The sequence below is a fragment of the Physella acuta genome, unplaced genomic scaffold (genome assembly GCF_028476545.2).
Source record: "Physella acuta isolate Inbredline_101_S28 unplaced genomic scaffold, ASM2847654v3 ptg001526l, whole genome shotgun sequence".
Lineage (NCBI taxonomy): Eukaryota > Metazoa > Mollusca > Gastropoda > Physidae > Physella > Physella acuta.
The window spans coordinates 43,688-61,555 of NW_026733041.1; the positions used below are offsets into that span (position 1 = coordinate 43,688).

Sequence of the window (17,868 nt, forward strand, 5' to 3'; positions counted from 1 at the left end):
ATGGGGGGTGCAAATCGAAAGTTTGAGGGGGGGGGGGTGCAAATCGAAAATTTGAAAGGGTCGCTACGCCTCTGGGGGGTGACACCATTAAGTGCCGCACCGGGTGACACCCGACCTCGCTACGCCACTGACGACACCATATACTTAGTAAGTTAGATTATAGCTTAACTCACCATAACTAATTACATCAGACTAATTAAAGTCACCTTTCTTGTGCCCGTCTTAAGACACCAGTGGTGACACCTCCATCAGAGAAACTTCACAAAGGACGAAAGCGAGGAGATCAATGCAAAATTCGCCAAGTAAGTTCGCTAATTGATCTTTTTGTTAACTTTTACTTCATGTCCGAATATGGTTTGTGGTCAAAGCTCAATGTTTATCCATTGATTTCTTCAAAACTTTCTATATTAGGCATACATATATTTTTTCTATGAATTTATCGAAATATCGCATTTTTAGTATATTATAAGGCACTTGTCATTAAAATATAGGGGATCTTTTCAATAACAAAAGGGGAAATAACTAGATTAAGTAGAGAGATTTTTCGTGACTACAACCAGCTGTTACCTGATTGTTTTAAAATTGTGAGCCGACCATACTTGTACACAGTCTCGAATATTTTAAAAACAAATTGTTGCTTCATTTTTAGCACATTTTAAAACTCGACACAAAAAAGTGACGCCATCTATAGGCCTTGTAAGTAGGTCACCAACCAGTTCTATGGCTCATGCAGTTTTTATTGAGCCGTAGAACTGGTTGGTGACCTACTTACCGGCCCTATAGTTGGCACCCCGCACGTTGTTCTTATCTAACCTATCTTGTAATAAACTTGCAATACTGACATATTGTTTTATTCTACTGTAGCGATCAGCCCATCGTGGGGGAGAAGCAAGTCCGATATTTTACTGCTGGATGGGTTATCGTGTAAGTTTGTGTGTTATCTCTCCGTGACATGTGTGGAAGGTGTTTGGTTTGGAGCTACAGCGATACTGGGGTTGGGTTAGAGGTGGGGATGGGCTGTTATAAGATGTGGGGGGGGGGGGGGGGGTAGGCGGAAGGTCGGGTATAGGATAGCTGATATGTATGCATGTATGTGGAAGTGAAGTTTTTTATGCGAGAGGGGCGTCACCCGGTGCATCAACTGAGGGTGTCACCCCCCCCCCCTCCAGTAATTTTGTACTTTCGGGTTGGTGTTACTTCCATTACCCCCCCCCCCAACTATTTGGTTATAATAATTGGATAAAATATAGTTATGGCAGTAAATGTTCCGATCCACCCCCCCCCCCCCCCCCCCCCCCACAAAAAAAAATATGTCACACGATGCGGACCGCACCCCCTTGTGACGCCACTGTGTTTGGATCTATATTTTATTTCCTTCTCTATTCTTACACATCTTTAGTTTATTGGCGTCAATCAGCAATGTATCATGTGATATTATTTACGTCATACAGCGGGGGGGGGGGGGGTGCGGCAGCCTCGGGTGTCACATGACCTAGTGACGCCACACCCAAAGCTCGACTTCCGCCATATTGTTTGTTTATTTTTTCTTGTACCCCCAGGCAGCAGTACCAGCACTGGCTCGATGGACCTGTCCGCCCCACTGTCCTTCCCGCCCCAGGAGCACCAGGCGCCCGTGGGGATCCTCCTTCAGCTCAAACCCAAGCCTAACTCAGAGCACTCGACGCTTACCCCGCCCGAACCCCGGAAACCGATGGCGTCACCGGGCCCCGCAGCGAAGAAGAAAGCGGGGCTTAAACCCTGGAACTTTGACCGCTCCCCCTCCCAGGGGAGCAGGTGGGCGGGGCGCAGCAGGCCACCAGCACCCAAGCAGCCGACCCCGCCCTCCTTCCGGAAACGCGTGGCGCCCTCGCCGAAACCCCACGAGACGACGCAGAAGTCGGAGTCGGTGGGCGCGCACCGGGACAGCCGGGGGTCGTCCATCACCTCCCCTAACAACGCCCTCAGCTCTAACTCCATGCAAGAGGTCAGCTCTCTCAGAACCCAGTCCATAAGCACGATATCTGAGTCTAGATTTGAAACATGCGGCCAGAGCAAGGGAGTGACCCGCGGGAAAACCCGCCCGCGGGTCCAAACCCAGGTCACCTCCCCTGAACGCTGGAACTCTCGTTCGGAGAGGCAGCACAGCGTGTTTTCAAATTCAAAATCAATATCGAGCTTCAACCTCAGCCACGCCTCCCCGCAGGTCATCGACTACCAGAGCTGGTTGCTAGGCAACATACCTGTCCAGGGGCGGCCCAAATCGTGCACGTACGGGATACGAGATCTCCGGCAGAACACGTTCGGCGCCAGCTACGGGTTGATCAGGACTCGGGGACACTCGGGAGGTTCCGGTTTCGCCTTCGGCAGCAGCGACGGCGACAGCGCGCCCATAGCGGCCGTCAGGCGGAGGAGCGAAAAATGGCGGCGTGATGCGGACTCGCTGAATGTGATCAGGGGGGCCTTTTTAGGAGCCGCAGAGTTCTTGCACAGGCGGAAGCGGAACAGGAGCCGAGACCGGGATAAAAAGCTCGGGGTTGACAAAGCGGTGAGTACGGCTAGCATGCTCACGGCTGAAAGCCAAAACGATGACGCTACAAACGCTATCAGCGCCAACGAACTGGACGAGAAAAATTTCGTGGAAAATAATCCATTGAGTACAGCCAAGCCGGACCCGGTCGAGGGTTTGTGTAAAAATGCGGATCCCACACCCACAGAAAAGTCTCTAGTCGTTGATAAACAGCTTAGAAGCATCGACACACAGACGCAGATTGCTGGAGTCAGAGATAGCCCGCCCATACGAGTGGAGGCACCGAAAGATTCCCCTAAAAGATCTAGCTTCAAGACTAAAATCAAAAGGGTTAGAAAAATTCCTCCCAGGAGCAAATCTAAAGAGCCAAAAATTGTAACACGCACAAGCCCGGAGCGCAAAAAGCGGAAAACACGGAAAAAAAATTTCTCTACTATAAAAGCAAATATGAGATCTCCTGTCAACGAGGAGAAACCGCAGAGCTTAAGAAAGATAACCTCGCCGATCATATCCCCGCATGTAAAACTCACTAGAGCGCGAATGACCTCCCCTAGCATTGCTGAGAGTGTCAAAGCGTATAAAAAATCTTCCCCCAAGAAGGGGAAACCCAACAAAACAAACCAAACCGAGGATGTCAGTAAAGCGAAAAAAGACGGTGAAGATGATGTTTCCGGAAAGCAAAATGACGTCACGCCGGAGAAACCCCGCGTTAGCCCCGGTGCGGTTATAAGTGTGACGTATGAAGAGGACACGTCCAGTGCTCCCCCGGATGGGGCGTCGTCAGTCGAGAGTAAACAACCGACGCCCAAGATGCGCCTGTCATCCATAAAAATCACCAACATCATTATCCCCATCCAAGAGTTTGCCTCGGCTATTTCTGAAACTGAATCGGACCAATGCAAACCGGAAGCGGACGACAAAACTTTCGACGTTCACGATGAAAGTTCACAGCTTGACCTGACCGTGACCCAGCCGACCAGCCACAGCACGGGTCACAAAAAAACTGCACCGGTTGATAATCTGTCCGAAAAGTCGACCACGCGGAGAAAAATATCAAACTCGCGCAAGCGCTCCAAATCCCCCGTGAAATCTCCACGGGGTAAAAGCCCAAATCAAAAAACGCAGTTTTTCAAACACAGACCAAGGAGTAAATCCACAGCACCGGCTGTTCATAAAAAAACGCACCCTCCCGCCACCAAAACAACGGGACGTCACCCATCTCCCAAGCGAAGGGAAAGGTCGGGATCAACAAAAAAATCTGCATTGAAGGATTCAGCCCGGTCGCCATCGCGCGGAAGAAAGCAGAAATTGAACACATCACAGCCGGCTGCCGGCAAAACAAACAGCGCTAAAAATACTAGCAGCAGCCCCAAAACGGCGCGGGAGAATTATTTAAAAATCCGGATACAGCCGGCAAGGTTAATCTTAACGAAGAAGAAAATCCAAGCATGGCAAAAACAAAACAAAATGGCGACCGCTTCTTCGCCGTCCGATTCAAAGACTATGTCTACATCCGGCCAGGCCGACGCCCAGTCATCCAGCAGCCCGGAAGCTGCCAGTGAATGCGTGGTGCGACACGGAAGTCCAAGCTTAAATCAGCCGGGTTACCCTGTGGCCAACGACGCGGAGAAGACGCAAACGGATGTAGACGCTGCCCATGCGGGCGACTCGTGCGTGCGAACTGAGCGCGGGAAAATTCCCGAGGCGCATCAGAGTTGTGTTGACGGCATTGAATACATAGAGGTGTTGGAAACGGATCTCGACCTCGCCACTGAGGAGTACAGGAGCCGCAGAAATCCTTCCCGGTGTGGGAACAGCCGTGAGCGGAAACTGAGCCCGGTAACTCTTACTCGCACGTCGAGAAATCACTCCCCCACCGGCCACTTGTCCAGAAAGACGCCGATGTTTGCCAGGTACTCCCGGATGGGGGTTGGGGTAGGCGGGCACAGTCCCGGGTCCAGCACAGACCCGCCCCAGAAGAAATACGTCACGTTCAGAAAGAATTGGAAAGAAAAACCAACCGAGCCCGGGGCGAGCCCCACCCCCGTGCCTCCCCGCCCCGCGGCCAGCAGTAGCTACGGGATCCAGTCGTCCTTACAGAAATACGCCAAACAAAACCGTGTCAGGCCCAAAGAGGTCCGAAAAGCGCCCGTCTACCACCCACCATGGGGGAGACCTCGAATCAACGGGGTCAAACACGTGACTCGTCGTCCCGACTCCAGCAACGTTGGATCCCCCTCGTATTCGATCCCGCCCAGAAACCTTGCCTGGGATTCCATCTTCGATAGGCTGGACTCTGTAGACGAAGGGAAGGAAGATAACGGCGCCTCCAGAATCAAGTACGGCCTGCTCTTTGTCGTTATATTCATACAATGTCTTATTCAGTATTTTATCACTAACGACTGAAAGCCGGATTAGTTTATTTTTTATCTAAAAGAAAGCTCAATGTTTTAAATTGTCAATGCCCACTGGGCTTGATTATATTGTCAGCTAGGGGTGGGGTTTGAATAGGATATACCTATATGTCAAACTGTTTTTATTTTATAAAATGTATATGGGTACATACACAATTCATCATTTTTAATAAACACATTTTACACAATGGAGTTTTGAGCTCTCTCTCTGGATTGGTCATCTTTTAGCTAAGTGCAGATAGTGGTAGATCGTTTATAAGAAAATGGTTTTTTAACATGTGCATATAATTTCAATTTCTTTACAGAACATCTTAATAAATACCCTATAAAGACGAATACAGTACTTGTATGCTAAGCAGCATATTCATTTTTTACAGTATCTCATGATCTTAAGATCATTTAAACTTATACAGTTGTCTTTAGTTTAATTTTAAAGGAGGCCACCTCATCAGTTTTAAAAGGTGATAAGTATAACCTAACTTTGTATATGAAGAATAATCCTTAAGAAACTATTAACCCTTACCAAATTTTAGGTACTGGTATGGCTAACCCCACCTTGTCTTACAATAACAACAATACTGGCTAAGTACCCAACTACAACACTAGCAAGTTGCTTACAAATATTTGCCAAGAGCATCTAAAAAACTTTCCATCCGGGGTTCGTAACCTGGGTTCTATCAAACCTCAGGTGTTTGTTGAGTTAAGACTCAGTGGCTTAGCCAAGGTCAAAACAATCGCACTAGATTCATGATCAGATTTTGTCAATGCTGACTTTAGAACTATTAAGAAGGGTTCAGTGAATGCTCATATGTAACTGGTGGGGGTTCGGTTCCTCTACTAAAGTTAAGAACCACTGCTCTACATTATGGATAGATTAGATCTTAAAAACAAATAAGACAATAAAAAAAACATAGCTCATGGTGATATTTATTATGAGGGTGGTATGACAATGGAGATTCTAAATCACAAGAAAACAGCCTATGTTTCTAATACTCTAACACTTAAATCCAAGGCTTAATTATACACACCTCAGTGATTTAAAGTGCTAATGACAGCTCCATTTTTAGTATTAAAAAAACATAATATAACTGCCATTCTCCTTAACAGGCAACAGAAAAAAAAATCAGAATTCACCAATGGCACACTGAAAGAGGTGCCATGCCACAATCCAAACATCTAACAGCTCAATATTATAATTACCATCAGTAATTACCAAACAGCTGATGAAGAAACTTTTGAAATTACTATTAATTTAAAATATATTGATCTTTTTGGTACATATAATAACAGAACTATTTGAACATGGATATTTTCATATTGATATTTAACACCAACAACTCCTAATTAAAAATCTTAAGTACAGAGGTGAAATTTATATTCATATTCAATCCAAAAATGTTCGCAGTCTAGAAGAACTCAACGATTTCTACAGAATTCATGCTCAAACTGGCTTAATAACTGTGAGTGACATACTATGTAGAGAATAATTTCTAAGGCTCACTACAAAATTTTGTTTCATCAAGATGTTTTTATACAACCAGTTTGGTTAGTCAAATATTAAACTTAGTTGACTAATTTAATAGCAGAGTGGTTAGAAATTATTTACAAATTGTCTTCACCTTATTATAGAACTTTAACAACAAACAATACATTATACATGTTTTCAGTTACATTAGAAATGGTATGTTAATATTTTTTTTACAATTAAGACTTATTCTAAAAATGAATCAGAAACAGAACCTCAATATGAAAACTGAATCAAGCAATAATATGAAACAAACTTTTGACTGATACAGCAAACTTTCAATTACCTTGAAAAGAGAAGAAACTAGCAGTAAAAAAAAAAATTAACATATCAGATCCATTCACACAAGTTAAAAAATTCTTTAAAAATTTCACCCTTTTGCCAGTAATGTAATAGCAATTAAGTTCATGTGTTCATCCATAAACAATAAAAGCAGCCACTCTACCTTGCAAACAATAAATAAAAATACATTCAGAAAATGTGTTGACTGTAAGTATTGGATCAAAACCCTTCATACAGTAATGCTTGTCTATTCTAACATCCACAAGCCTAGCCAAAGCTAAACTCTTCATCAGGAGAGTAAGTATCCTATCATGGTAAGAAGCTATGTTCCTAAGAATGTAGCATTTAAAATGTAGACCCTAAAGTATTTTTTAGTCCTGATGAATGAGTGCTACAAAATTAGCTTTGTAGACTGTTTAAAATAATACACTGGTATGAAATATGAAACAAATCAGATATAAAACAAACCATCAGAATAAAATAATTGAAATCAGTGATCAAAATCTTTCACACTCACTCATACACACACACAACCACACTCAGTTAGTTGCCTCTGACATGTAGGCGTCCAGCTCTGAGTCCAGGTGAGATTTGGTCTTGGCCATATACTCGTCCAACTGACTGTCCAGGTCTTGCACTGATACACTGGGGTTAGCTCCCCTTCCTCGCCCACCTCGTCCTCCACGACCTTGACCTCTCCCTCCACGCCTATTGCCACGACCTCTAGCTCCTCTCATGCCAGCGCCAGCCCCTCCGCGTCTGTTCTGGGTATTCTGGCCAGTGAATCTGGGGAGGTATCAAGACATGAACAGACTTGTCAAAACTTTTTTTGTATCAAAACATTAAGAGACTTGTCAAAACTTTTTTGGATTACAACTCTTGGATCATGACATGTAATACAACAAGTATATTTAAAAGACATGAAGAGACTTGTCAAAACTTTTTTGGATTATTACTCCTTTATCAAATTATGTAATAAAACAAGTATATTCAAAAAACACGAAGAGGCTTGTCTTCAGTTTTTAAATTTATAAATTATAACTCTTGGAGTATATCATGTAATACAAGTATATTTGGAACCTTAAAATATTAACTAGTTACACAAGGAGCAATATCTATTGTAGTAATTGTAGATTATGAAGAAGGCCATTGAAAAAAGGATTTTTAAAAGGCTGACAACCATTCTGGTTCATGTCACCACTCCAATGATATCAAAGGTCTGGGAGTTTTAAAATAAAAAGACAAACATATTTTGTTGAAGTTTTTAAATGACTGATAGAATATTAATAAAAAAAAAAGATTAATTAAAAAGTTATAAACTTAAGCATGGGCAGAGTTTATGCAAGGGTCATCGCTGAAACTTACAAACCCTATGTTGGTACACTAGCAGACTTTATACTTTATCAATTAAATGATCTAATGAAATTGTATTCTTTTGTATATAAGCACCAATTAGATGTTTAATTCTTCCAGGGTGGATCAAGAAACCTATCCTTTACCAGTATAGCAGAAGCCCATGAACTTAAGCCTACAACATATATTAGTAGGAAATAGCAAAAAATATTAGTGGTAATTTCAATTCAAAGGTTAGTTTAAAATAGTGATGAACATAAAATGGACTGCTCCAACTCTTAATGGCAATCAGAGAAAAAAATTATGACATGCTTTCATTTTCAAAAACATGAAGCAGTATCAAAACCTCTTCAAATACCAAACTTTCAGGGCAAAAAAAAAAACCAAAACAAAAAAAACAATACACAACTGCATGACTGCCTAGCATCCCAAGTTGCTAAAAAACAAAGTTTTTATCTGAGTGTAGACACACCATGCAATGAGGGTAGCAAGCCTTTAGATTCATGCTCGCTGACCTGTCTGGCCCACCACGACCTCGGCCGCCTCGCCGCCTGTTGTCTCCAGGGCGACCGTTTTCTTCAAATCTGGCAAAATCATACACACCTTGTCTAAGACAGGTGTGGAGGTTTTAATTAGGAAACTTACAGCCCAAATGAAATTGTGTTTAACACTGAAATGAAGCTGTTCCAGCTCACCTCAAACAAGATTTAAACTCAAATAATTTCCTTAAAGACAAGCCTAGAAAGGGAAAACAATTGACGAAGCTCAAACAGATTTAACTGCAACCAACATTTTTCACTCATCAGAAACCCTACAACTAATGGAAGGCAAAAGCTGAACTACATTTAGCTCCCACTGCAACTAGCTATTTTTGCAGCACAATAGAAAGGTTTAAACACATTCCATGAAATTACATAATGCTGATGATTTGCAAAGCTAAAAAAAAAATACAATATTATGCTATCCATACATCTGGTTGGCCAAAAACTGTTTACTATTTTCACATAATTTAAGAAAAAAATCATGAACACTTAATACATGAACAAATATATAACTTATTAGTGTTGACATTGCAAATTATTACAAAACCTTTAGAATAAAACAGAGAAGAATACAGAAAAGTAAACTTCTTGTGATATAAAAAAAAAACAGCTGTATATAGGAAATGTATTAATGGTTAACTTGAACCAGGTGTCAGCTGTATTTGTACAAAAGACAAGCTGTATCATACCTGTTGAATGTTCCTCTGCCTCTTCCACGGAAGGTGCCTCTGCCTCTTGGGGTTCCTCCTAAAAAATTAAAAACCATTCTACAATGCCATTTCAATGATCAGCTTAACTCACCCCTATAAAACATAACACTATTATATAACATTCTACTACATAACTAACCACCCACCATTAAATTATTTTAACACCATCAATAATAGTACTGTTTGCTTGTTATTATAGTGCTATCATATATGAACTGTTCAAGTATTTTTTGTTAGTATTGAAGAGAAATATTCTTGCTGGTCTAACTAATAACACTCTGATCCTAACATCATCATCTTTTCCTGTGTTTGTGCCCAAGACACATGGGGCAAATGAAGTAGTTCAACTGTTTCAATGACTTTGGCATACATTGTCATACAATACCAGGGTTAGCATTATGCCCAGTTGCCTTTACTTCTCTAATGAGAGTCAGGTACCCACCAGAACTGGGTGGACTCAGGGATGTCCTACCAACTGCAGAAGGAATCGGAACTCTATAGACTTTCAAGTTAGCATTCTTAAGAATTCTAACATGATAGGCCTACACAAAATAAGCCTAGATTGTATTGCTTTTTAACTATTCCTAATATGGTCTTACTACATACTGTTTACATTTTCAGCAACTCACTTGGAGAGAAATTTCCACGTCCCCTAGTTTTGTTTGTAAAATATAGGTTGTCTCCAGTTGGAGCTTGTACTACAGCAGCATTCCCTCTGCCACGACCCCTACCTCTGCCTCTCTGTGGAGTGGCTGGTAAGGACAGTCTGTTTTTTACATTTGTCTTGCCTAATCTCTGCTGCAGGCTTTTCTGTCAAAACATGGACAAAAATCTGTTGTAGTCAGTTTAAAAAATAATATCCTTTGTTTCAAACAAATGATTAAAAATAAGTATTTGTGTTAAAATATTAACTGGGTAAGTTTAAGTTATAAGAATGAATTAGTGTTAAATATTATGGGATCATACATTTGGCATGTTCAACTCGAGTGAGCATTGTAGAAGCCTTTGAGTGGATTTGGGTCTTTGTAAATGTCCACACATTAAATTTTAATATCATTATCGTTATATTTATCCTGCGTACTCTAGAAGTAAGTTGATAAAAAAAAATTAAAGTAAAAGATATGTTTGTTGTTGTTGTCCTGAGCAGGTGGATGTAGTAGACAAACAATTGACATGGGGGGGGGGGGGGGGGTAAAATGCAATTTTTGAACTTGTCATAAATGGTTGATCCCAAAAGCTAAAAGGTACTAAATATTATTAGACTGTAAACTCTATTTGGAAAACACACAAAGTTTACTTACCCTCCTCATCTGGTTATTCATATTTCCTTGACCTCTTCCTCTGGACTGTTGATAAAACATTTCCGTGGGCACGGCTTGAAGCCCAGGCCTGTTGGCCAGCTGCTGAGCCAAACGCCTGTTGGCTGCAGACACCTGGTGCTCTACTGCCATGTTAGCTCTGATGTTCTGGATGTTGGGGGCAATGCTGGAGAACCTTTAGTAAGGGGAGATACCTTGTGTGAGAGGAGACAACCACCAGACCTCAACAACACTGTGGTCAAGAGGTCTACTGGATCCATTGCGGATATTTTACGATGGTTGCCAAACTCTCTCCCCATTTGTGCCATACTCGCTTTCCAGGTTGTGGAAAAAGTGGATGGGATTTCAATCACCATTTGGATTTTCATTTTCCCATATTTTAATACTTTAATTTTATTATATCCAGAATTTCACTACTTCCTTCAACTCTTTTAAAAATACCTTTTTATGGAACTTAGTGATACCATTGATCCAAATTTTATTTACACAACCTTTAGGCACATCCAAGTTCAATTTTTACTGCACTTATTAACACTTGGTATTGCCTTAGTGTATTCTCAGGAAAATTTAGCCATGCAATATTTTATTTCAATTTTTTTGCTATATACCATATGCCTAACATTTAATCTTTGTTTTTTAGTACCTAAAAATAATTTAATATTTATGTTTACGCATTTCTTTTTAAAATTTACTCAAATATTTTTGTTATGGTTTTTTTAGAATTATTTCTTTTAAAAGACTGAGTCATAAATGGCATTGATAGAAAAATGTGACTCCAAGCAGAGCAGTTTCAGACATGACACTCAAGCTTCTTGACTAAGAAAGTTGAATCTCTCCCCCATAATGCATCTCAAGCTTCTTTACTTTGCTGCAAATGACTAATGTAACTTCAGATGATATTGGCACTGATCTTTGAACACCATTTGTTGAACACTGTTATTATGTCATTGTTCTATCCAATCACTATTCCTATACAAGTTTATCCTCAACTCGGTGAATAATCCATCACAATCACTTGTCTAAATACTGTTTTTATTATGTTGATTAATCCATTACAGAAATAAGTAATCCACAGAGAACACAATACTTTTCATTTTGAGGTGGTTAATGTCATGAAATTTCACAGGTTTTTACAAGAATCCTAAAGGTCAAAATAATAAGATGTCCTTGTGATCAAAAAACATAGTCCAAACATTTGAAACACGCTTGACTATTGTCTTTTATCCATTGATTTCCTTGCTTTTTGTGACTGAAGTTGAGTGTCAATATCTACTCCCTGTTCTCCATATTTGCATAGATTCAACTTCATGATCAAATATCTGGATATGCACTTGTTGTCACATATCCCACCAAACCATCAAGCCATAGACTCATTTTTATTTTGCACTTATTTTTACTTTGTTGATGTTGCCTATTTTATAACAATGTAAGGTGAATACTAAGTGCCATTTTGTTAAAATAAAGGCTAGTTAAAGGAATTATTCTTTACTATGCATGAGGTGACGTCTATTTGAAAAACAAAAAAATAGAACACTGTTCTTGTAGCAAAAATAAATTACTAGATCAGATGTAAAATTAGTATTGCTGAGATGGAGGATAAATTAAAATTTTCCTGAACGAAATCGCTGATTATATAATGTAAAAGTATTTAGACTTCTAATAGGCTAGCGGGATAGTGAAACCATGAATAATAAACATTTTTAAATCCATCTTTTAAAAGTCTAGAGTAGCTAAATAAATTTATTTTTAAAACTGTTGTATCTTTTTTATCTGCATTGTTTAGTTTAGAAATTAGTACGCAAGCAATGGAGAGTGAAAAACTTTTCTTGCTAAACTAAGACATGCAAAAAGAGTTGCCAATGTGATCAATACTTGGTATTGAAATTCCCTATTGTTATTACCGATGCTGGTTGTTTAAATTTGAAATGGCTAATTGCCTAAAAATTAGTCAAACTTTTGTATAATGGAATACTCCTTACAAACCCAGTTATCACCTACATAAAGTGTGGTTAGCTTTTTGTTTGTTGCTATATGTTAAAAGGTAAACTTTAAGAAAATAAATCACTAATTTTAAAATAAAAAAAACAATCTTTTCAAAATAAAGAGAAATAAAAAGAAATTCCTCATTAAAAGCAGGTCCAAGCATTTTTTTCACAATGAACTTTGCTAACGCTTGTTATCATTTCTTTTTTCACTCTCAACAGAGATGACCCTGATGCACTCTAGCATCTTATCAACAAATCCTGACATGAACAGGAGTTACGCATCCTATCCACTTGGCAGCTTTCTCACAATTAGAGTGCAGAGTTTTTTCCTAGTTTTCATTGTGGTTTGTCTCACCTATCATTTAATGACATTCGTGTTGTGCTTTTAAGCACTATCTTTGTTGGAACTGTCGTCATGTTGTTTTATCTGGTGAAAAAAAAAGGGCAGTAATTGTCAACAAACTATTTAATAGCTCGAAAGCATTTTATATAAGTTAAAAATATATTTTCTACACTTAAGTTCAAACTTACAAAATGTGATAGTTGGTACTTGATTTATTACTCATACTAAATTATTCAAGGTAAACCACCAATTTCATATAGGCATATATTTGTGTCACAATCTGTCGCAATTAATAATGTACTCCTGGCCATGATGAAGATGACACAATATACAACATGATCACATATTTTGCTTAATCTCATTTTTACTGTATTCATATAATAAAAAAATGGATGACCATCCTTTCTCTTCTGTGACTAGGCTAAATAATGACTATATAATACACAAAGGCAAATATGTTTATGACAATGCTCCCATTTTTACTTTCTCGTATATACGTAGTATAGAGAAAGTATTGTAATCGTGCAAAAAAAAAAAAATCGAGATTTTTACAAATCTCGACGTTTTACACCTCACTGATACGGAAAAACATAATTTTGCAATCTTGTCCGTATGTCTGTGTGTAAACACGATAACTTCAGTACCGTTACAGCTAGGCTGGTGAAATTTCATATATAAGTATTTTATCAAAATCGTAGATCCGTATCAACTTTTGAGCGAATTCCGATAACCGGAAGTGGTACTTTTTCTACTTTGAATTTTTCAAAAGCCTATAACTTGAGTACTATTTCAGATAGATAAATGAAATTTGATATGTAAGTAAAAGAGCTAATTCTCTACTTTCTGTCAAATTTTGAGTAATTTCCGTTGACCGGAAATATTTACGCTATTTCCGATTTCTCAAAAAACGCATGTAAATTTATAAAGTACTAATAATATTGCGCACTATTATGCGCTTTTTTATTTAGCGTTCACTTGGTGTGCATTTCTTTTTTCTACGAGATTATATTCTATTTTAAGAAATGTGAGTATTTAAAAGGGATTAAAATCATGTCTAGAAGTCTATATCCCGAGTTGCCATCCCCTGTAGTGTTATATTAGAATATTCGAGAAAGTTTAGGGGAGATCACTCCCGGTTTATTATATTCTGTTGGCATAAAAGTTTGTTATTCAAAATGGCTTTTATTTTTATACAATTTTTTCCTCAAACTCTGTCTGCAGGCTCTAAGCGACCTTAAAGCCTGCAGACTGAGTTTGAGGAAAAAATGTTTAAGTACAGATCTAGTTTCCTCTAGATTCTAGAATTAGATCTAGATTCTAGGTAGTTCTAATTAGGGCCTAACTAATATCAATCATTAGCCTATATTATTTAGGCCGCACTTACACGGATTGCTCTGCGCTCTGCTAAAACATTTCCAGATAATAAATATCTGACCCTATATTGTGAGATTACACTTGCGCTTAAGTTACATCATACATATTATATACATTGCTGAAGAGAATTTCAAAGCTTTTGTTTTAATTTCTGTGTCAAATAATTAGTAAACTAGATGCTGCGAATAGGCTAATAGTGTTGCATTTAGGTCAGATAAGTTTGTGACTAGCTTATTTACTCTGAGTAGATACTAAAAAATTAAGTTATATGAACAAAGTGGCCAATCTGCCTAGTATTTCATACAGTCATTTCACTTTTGTCAGAATGGGATAGTAGTGCCACTGCTCTCTCTAAATAATATAGGCTAATGATTGATATTAGGCCCTAATTATAACTAGCCAGAATCTAGATCTAATTTTAGAATCTAGAGGAAACTAGATCTGGACTTAGAAATTGATTGACCTCGTTTATCAAAGACAGACTAGCTGTAGCTAGTCTAGAAATAATATAGAACTATAGATCTAGATAGATCATCATGATCTAATGATCTGTCTGCTACACTGGTATATCTATAATCTAGTTTAGGTCAGTTTAGGAGGTTGTTTTTTTAATAGAAATAGTGGCCTTGATCTAATCTAGATTCTATCTAGATTTAGATCTAGATCTAGTTAAATAAAAGTAAAAACAAGTTAATTAAAAAGTCTAGTGACATTTAAGCGCAATTTCCTTATGTTATCTAAAAATAGCTTGTCGTAGCGTAAATCAAGAGCAGGGTTAGTAAAACCATTGGTTAGTTATTAAAACGTTTTTTATTAATTTTTTTTTCAGTATTTTACATGTTTTATTTACAATAGAGTTACATGACTAAAAACCATTGCGCGCCTAGCTACCGAATGTGATGTCGCAGCTATTGAACGTGATGACGCGTGTGGTGTGGTTGGATAAAAATGCCTACTAATTCTGTCCAAATTTTAATTAATTCAAAAAAATTTTTGTGACCGAACGAAAGGATATTTTTGAAAACTTTCTTCTGCAATATTGTTCTAAATTATGGCAGGAATTGATTGGTACATGTTTCAAGTCGCTAAGTGGTCTGGTTGCCGAGATATGGGCCGAAAACTGCATTTTTTCGAGGTTTTTTGGCTTTTCCAGGAAATCCATGAAAGAAACCCAGAATTTTTATGGCCTATGTTCATCCTCGTAACTTGCTTAACATAATTGCTTTTGGAACTAGTCCTCGATATTGCTTTGTTGAGGAGGAGATACGACTTAAAGCTGCGGACACACATACATTCATCCATCCATTCATCCATCCAGAAATGACGGGTTAATAAACGCAATTCTCCAGAATGGAAATTGCGCTAAAAAAATAAAGTAGAGTAACAGTAGAAAGAAAACTGAGTCAAAAATTTCAAATAAAGGGTCTGCTTGATCGAGTCAGTAAAGCTCATGGTTGCTAAACTGAAAAGTCTCGAGGTTGAGCCCTCAGGCAGATGAGGCTTGTTAGCTGGGTATTGCCACTCTTCTAGGAGAGACAACTCCAAAAATAAACTGCTGCCTTGTAGATCTAGATCTAGTCTAGATCCTCTAGATCTAGATTATTATTGGCTGGACAAACATCACAAAGGCTATGGCAGTATCATATGGGCAAGCAAATCCAAAAAGAAAAGCAGGCTTAGGCTTAAGTCGTAGTATTTCTCTCTAACTTGGATGCGTGGTCGGTTGCTAACAACAATATGGCGCCCGGACCGGACGTCTGATTTCCGGTGATTTTTCGGCCAAATTCCAGAGACCTTCAACTAATTACATTTAAAAATGTTTACCACGCGCAAAATGGCGGGATTTCCGTGTCATAACAACAAACCATAAGTGGCAGGGTTAGATATGCCAGAAAAGCATTTTAAAATTTGGTTTGGAGAACGGAGGCTAAATTCAAAAGTTGGTTTCATTAAAATTAATAGAATTTAAAAAATATCAACAGTGTAGGTACAGAAATGAGCGAGAACGTAAAGCATTATTAGTTTTATCAGTCTATGAAAAAAGAAATTTATAAGACCGGCGTCCGTATCACAACCAATTTATTTTTATTTTTTAAAAACCACGTGACCGCTATTTGGTGATCACTAGTGAGGAACTCTTGTGCATGGAGTCTAACCTGATTTGTGGTTTTCTTTAGCTTCAAGCTTAAGAACAGTTGTCATGGAGAGATGTGTTGGACATGGTAGTGATTGACAATAAATATTAAATTAACTAATTTAGTTCAAAACGAACTAAAAACTCCAAAGTTAGTGCCTAATGGATTAAATATGGATGTCTATTATTCAGTGGTCATGTTTAAATTGATAATTGCGTAAATTCTAGATTTAGTGAGAAAAACTATTAAGTCGGGAGTCAATTGCCTCAAATATTAAAAATAACCAGTTGACATGTTGACATCCTCTAGACTTAATTGAGTTGGAGGTGTCCTTCCAACACTAAAAGTAAGAACGAAGAATAAATTAAGAACGAAGAAGAGTAGGCCTAACATTTTAGTATTTTACATTGTAACATTAAAACCACTCTCACTTTGTGACTCAAACCAGGCAGTCTGGTTTGAGTCAAACCAGGTTTTTACGATAAATTTATAAAATCTAGATCTAGTGATTCTCTAGATCTAGATCAAACAATTTGTTTATACAGATCTAGGGATTATTCAACTACAACGATTGTAGTAAGTTAGGTTAGTATATTACCTCAATTCTTGCAGTGCGAGGCAAATTTTGTTACACTAGTAAATTAATACTTCACTAGGAGAAACGCTACGTCTATGATGCAAACGTCCGGCTGGCTCGCAGAAGAGGTAGTGACGTCAGCGAAGTCGCGTGATAAATATTTCGCACATTTCAATCATAATACATTTATCAATTTCTCAAACTTTTAATGTTTTGATTACGTCTCTACTTTGATAGCACAGTATTTTTATTAACCCATTTTGGATTTAGCTGGATGGATAAATTATTTTAGAACAACCCGCTAAAGTAAAGTAAATGAGTAGTGCGGTAGTGATGTGTTCTGCTCTAAATACTTCACACATCGTGAAGACCCCCCCCCCCCACATTCACACACAAACACACGATAATGACGTCAAATTTTAAGCACCTGTTGATCCCTTGTGGAGCATGGAGACGCACCGATACTTCTACATCACACTCGGTGGAGATTCCTTCAAGTTGGGTCCATGCGACATATGTATGCTACTTCTGCTTCACTGAAATTTTTAGCATACCCTTCCACCAAAATTCCAATTATGTGTATCTATATGGGGGGGGGGCGGGGGGGGGGGGGGCAGTTGGATTTTGTATCTAAATGTCTTGTTTTGTGTTAAAGGCTTATAAAGTGCACACTTTCTTGATCTTTGATCAGAGGCCCGGGGCGAACTATCCGTTTTACGCCCCCTCCTTATAGTTATTCAAGGTGAAAAAGCGCCCCCCCCCCCCTCTATCCCAGGTGAAAA

The 17,868-nt window shown here is 38.9% G+C and overlaps 2 protein-coding genes across 5 annotated transcripts; one reads left to right on the forward strand and one right to left on the reverse strand.

Annotated features, from left to right (window-relative positions):
• Positions 1-230: 230 nt before the first annotated feature.
• LOC131928613 (serine/arginine repetitive matrix protein 1-like) lies at positions 231-5,113 on the forward strand. Its single transcript, XM_059284686.1, has 3 exons — positions 231-302; positions 865-924; positions 1,560-5,113. Exons 1-3 carry the CDS (start codon positions 287-289, stop codon positions 4,931-4,933), a joined length of 3,450 nt encoding a protein of 1,149 aa, XP_059140669.1. The 5' UTR covers positions 231-286; the 3' UTR covers positions 4,934-5,113.
• Positions 5,114-5,852: 739 nt separating this feature from the next.
• On the reverse strand, positions 5,853-17,213 carry LOC131928608 (chromatin target of PRMT1 protein). 4 transcript variants are annotated; one of them, XM_059284677.1, is made up of 7 exons: positions 17,108-17,213; positions 13,013-13,084; positions 10,655-10,847; positions 9,983-10,163; positions 9,333-9,390; positions 8,617-8,685; positions 5,853-7,534 (listed from the first exon to the last, which is right to left on the reverse strand). In XM_059284677.1, the coding sequence occupies exons 2-7, from the start codon at positions 13,072-13,074 to the stop codon at positions 7,288-7,290; spliced, it is 810 nt and encodes a 269-aa protein (XP_059140660.1). In that variant the 5' UTR covers positions 13,075-13,084; positions 17,108-17,213; the 3' UTR covers positions 5,853-7,287. The 4 variants fall into 4 exon arrangements, with proteins under 4 accessions (XP_059140660.1, XP_059140659.1, XP_059140661.1 ...); XM_059284676.1 differs by having other exon boundaries at positions 8,617-8,709; XM_059284679.1 differs by having other exon boundaries at positions 7,325-7,534; positions 8,574-8,709.
• Positions 17,214-17,868: the final 655 nt, after the last annotated feature.

Coding starts and splice junctions, on each gene's coding strand:
- LOC131928613 (XM_059284686.1), top strand. Junction 925..1,559: donor ACTGCTGGATGGGTTATCGT/GTAAGTTTGTGT, acceptor TTGTACCCCCAG/GCAGCAGTACCAGCACTGGC.
- LOC131928608 (XM_059284676.1), bottom strand. CDS start 13,074: ATGACGACAGTTCCAACAAAGATAGTGCTTAAAAGCACAACACGAATG. Junction 10,164..10,654: donor TGAATAACCAGATGAGGAGG/GTAAGTAAACTT, acceptor ATGTTTTGACAG/AAAAGCCTGCAGCAGAGATT. Junction 7,535..8,616: donor GGTCGTGGTGGGCCAGACAG/GTCAGCGAGCAT, acceptor ATACCTCCCCAG/ATTCACTGGCCAGAATACCC.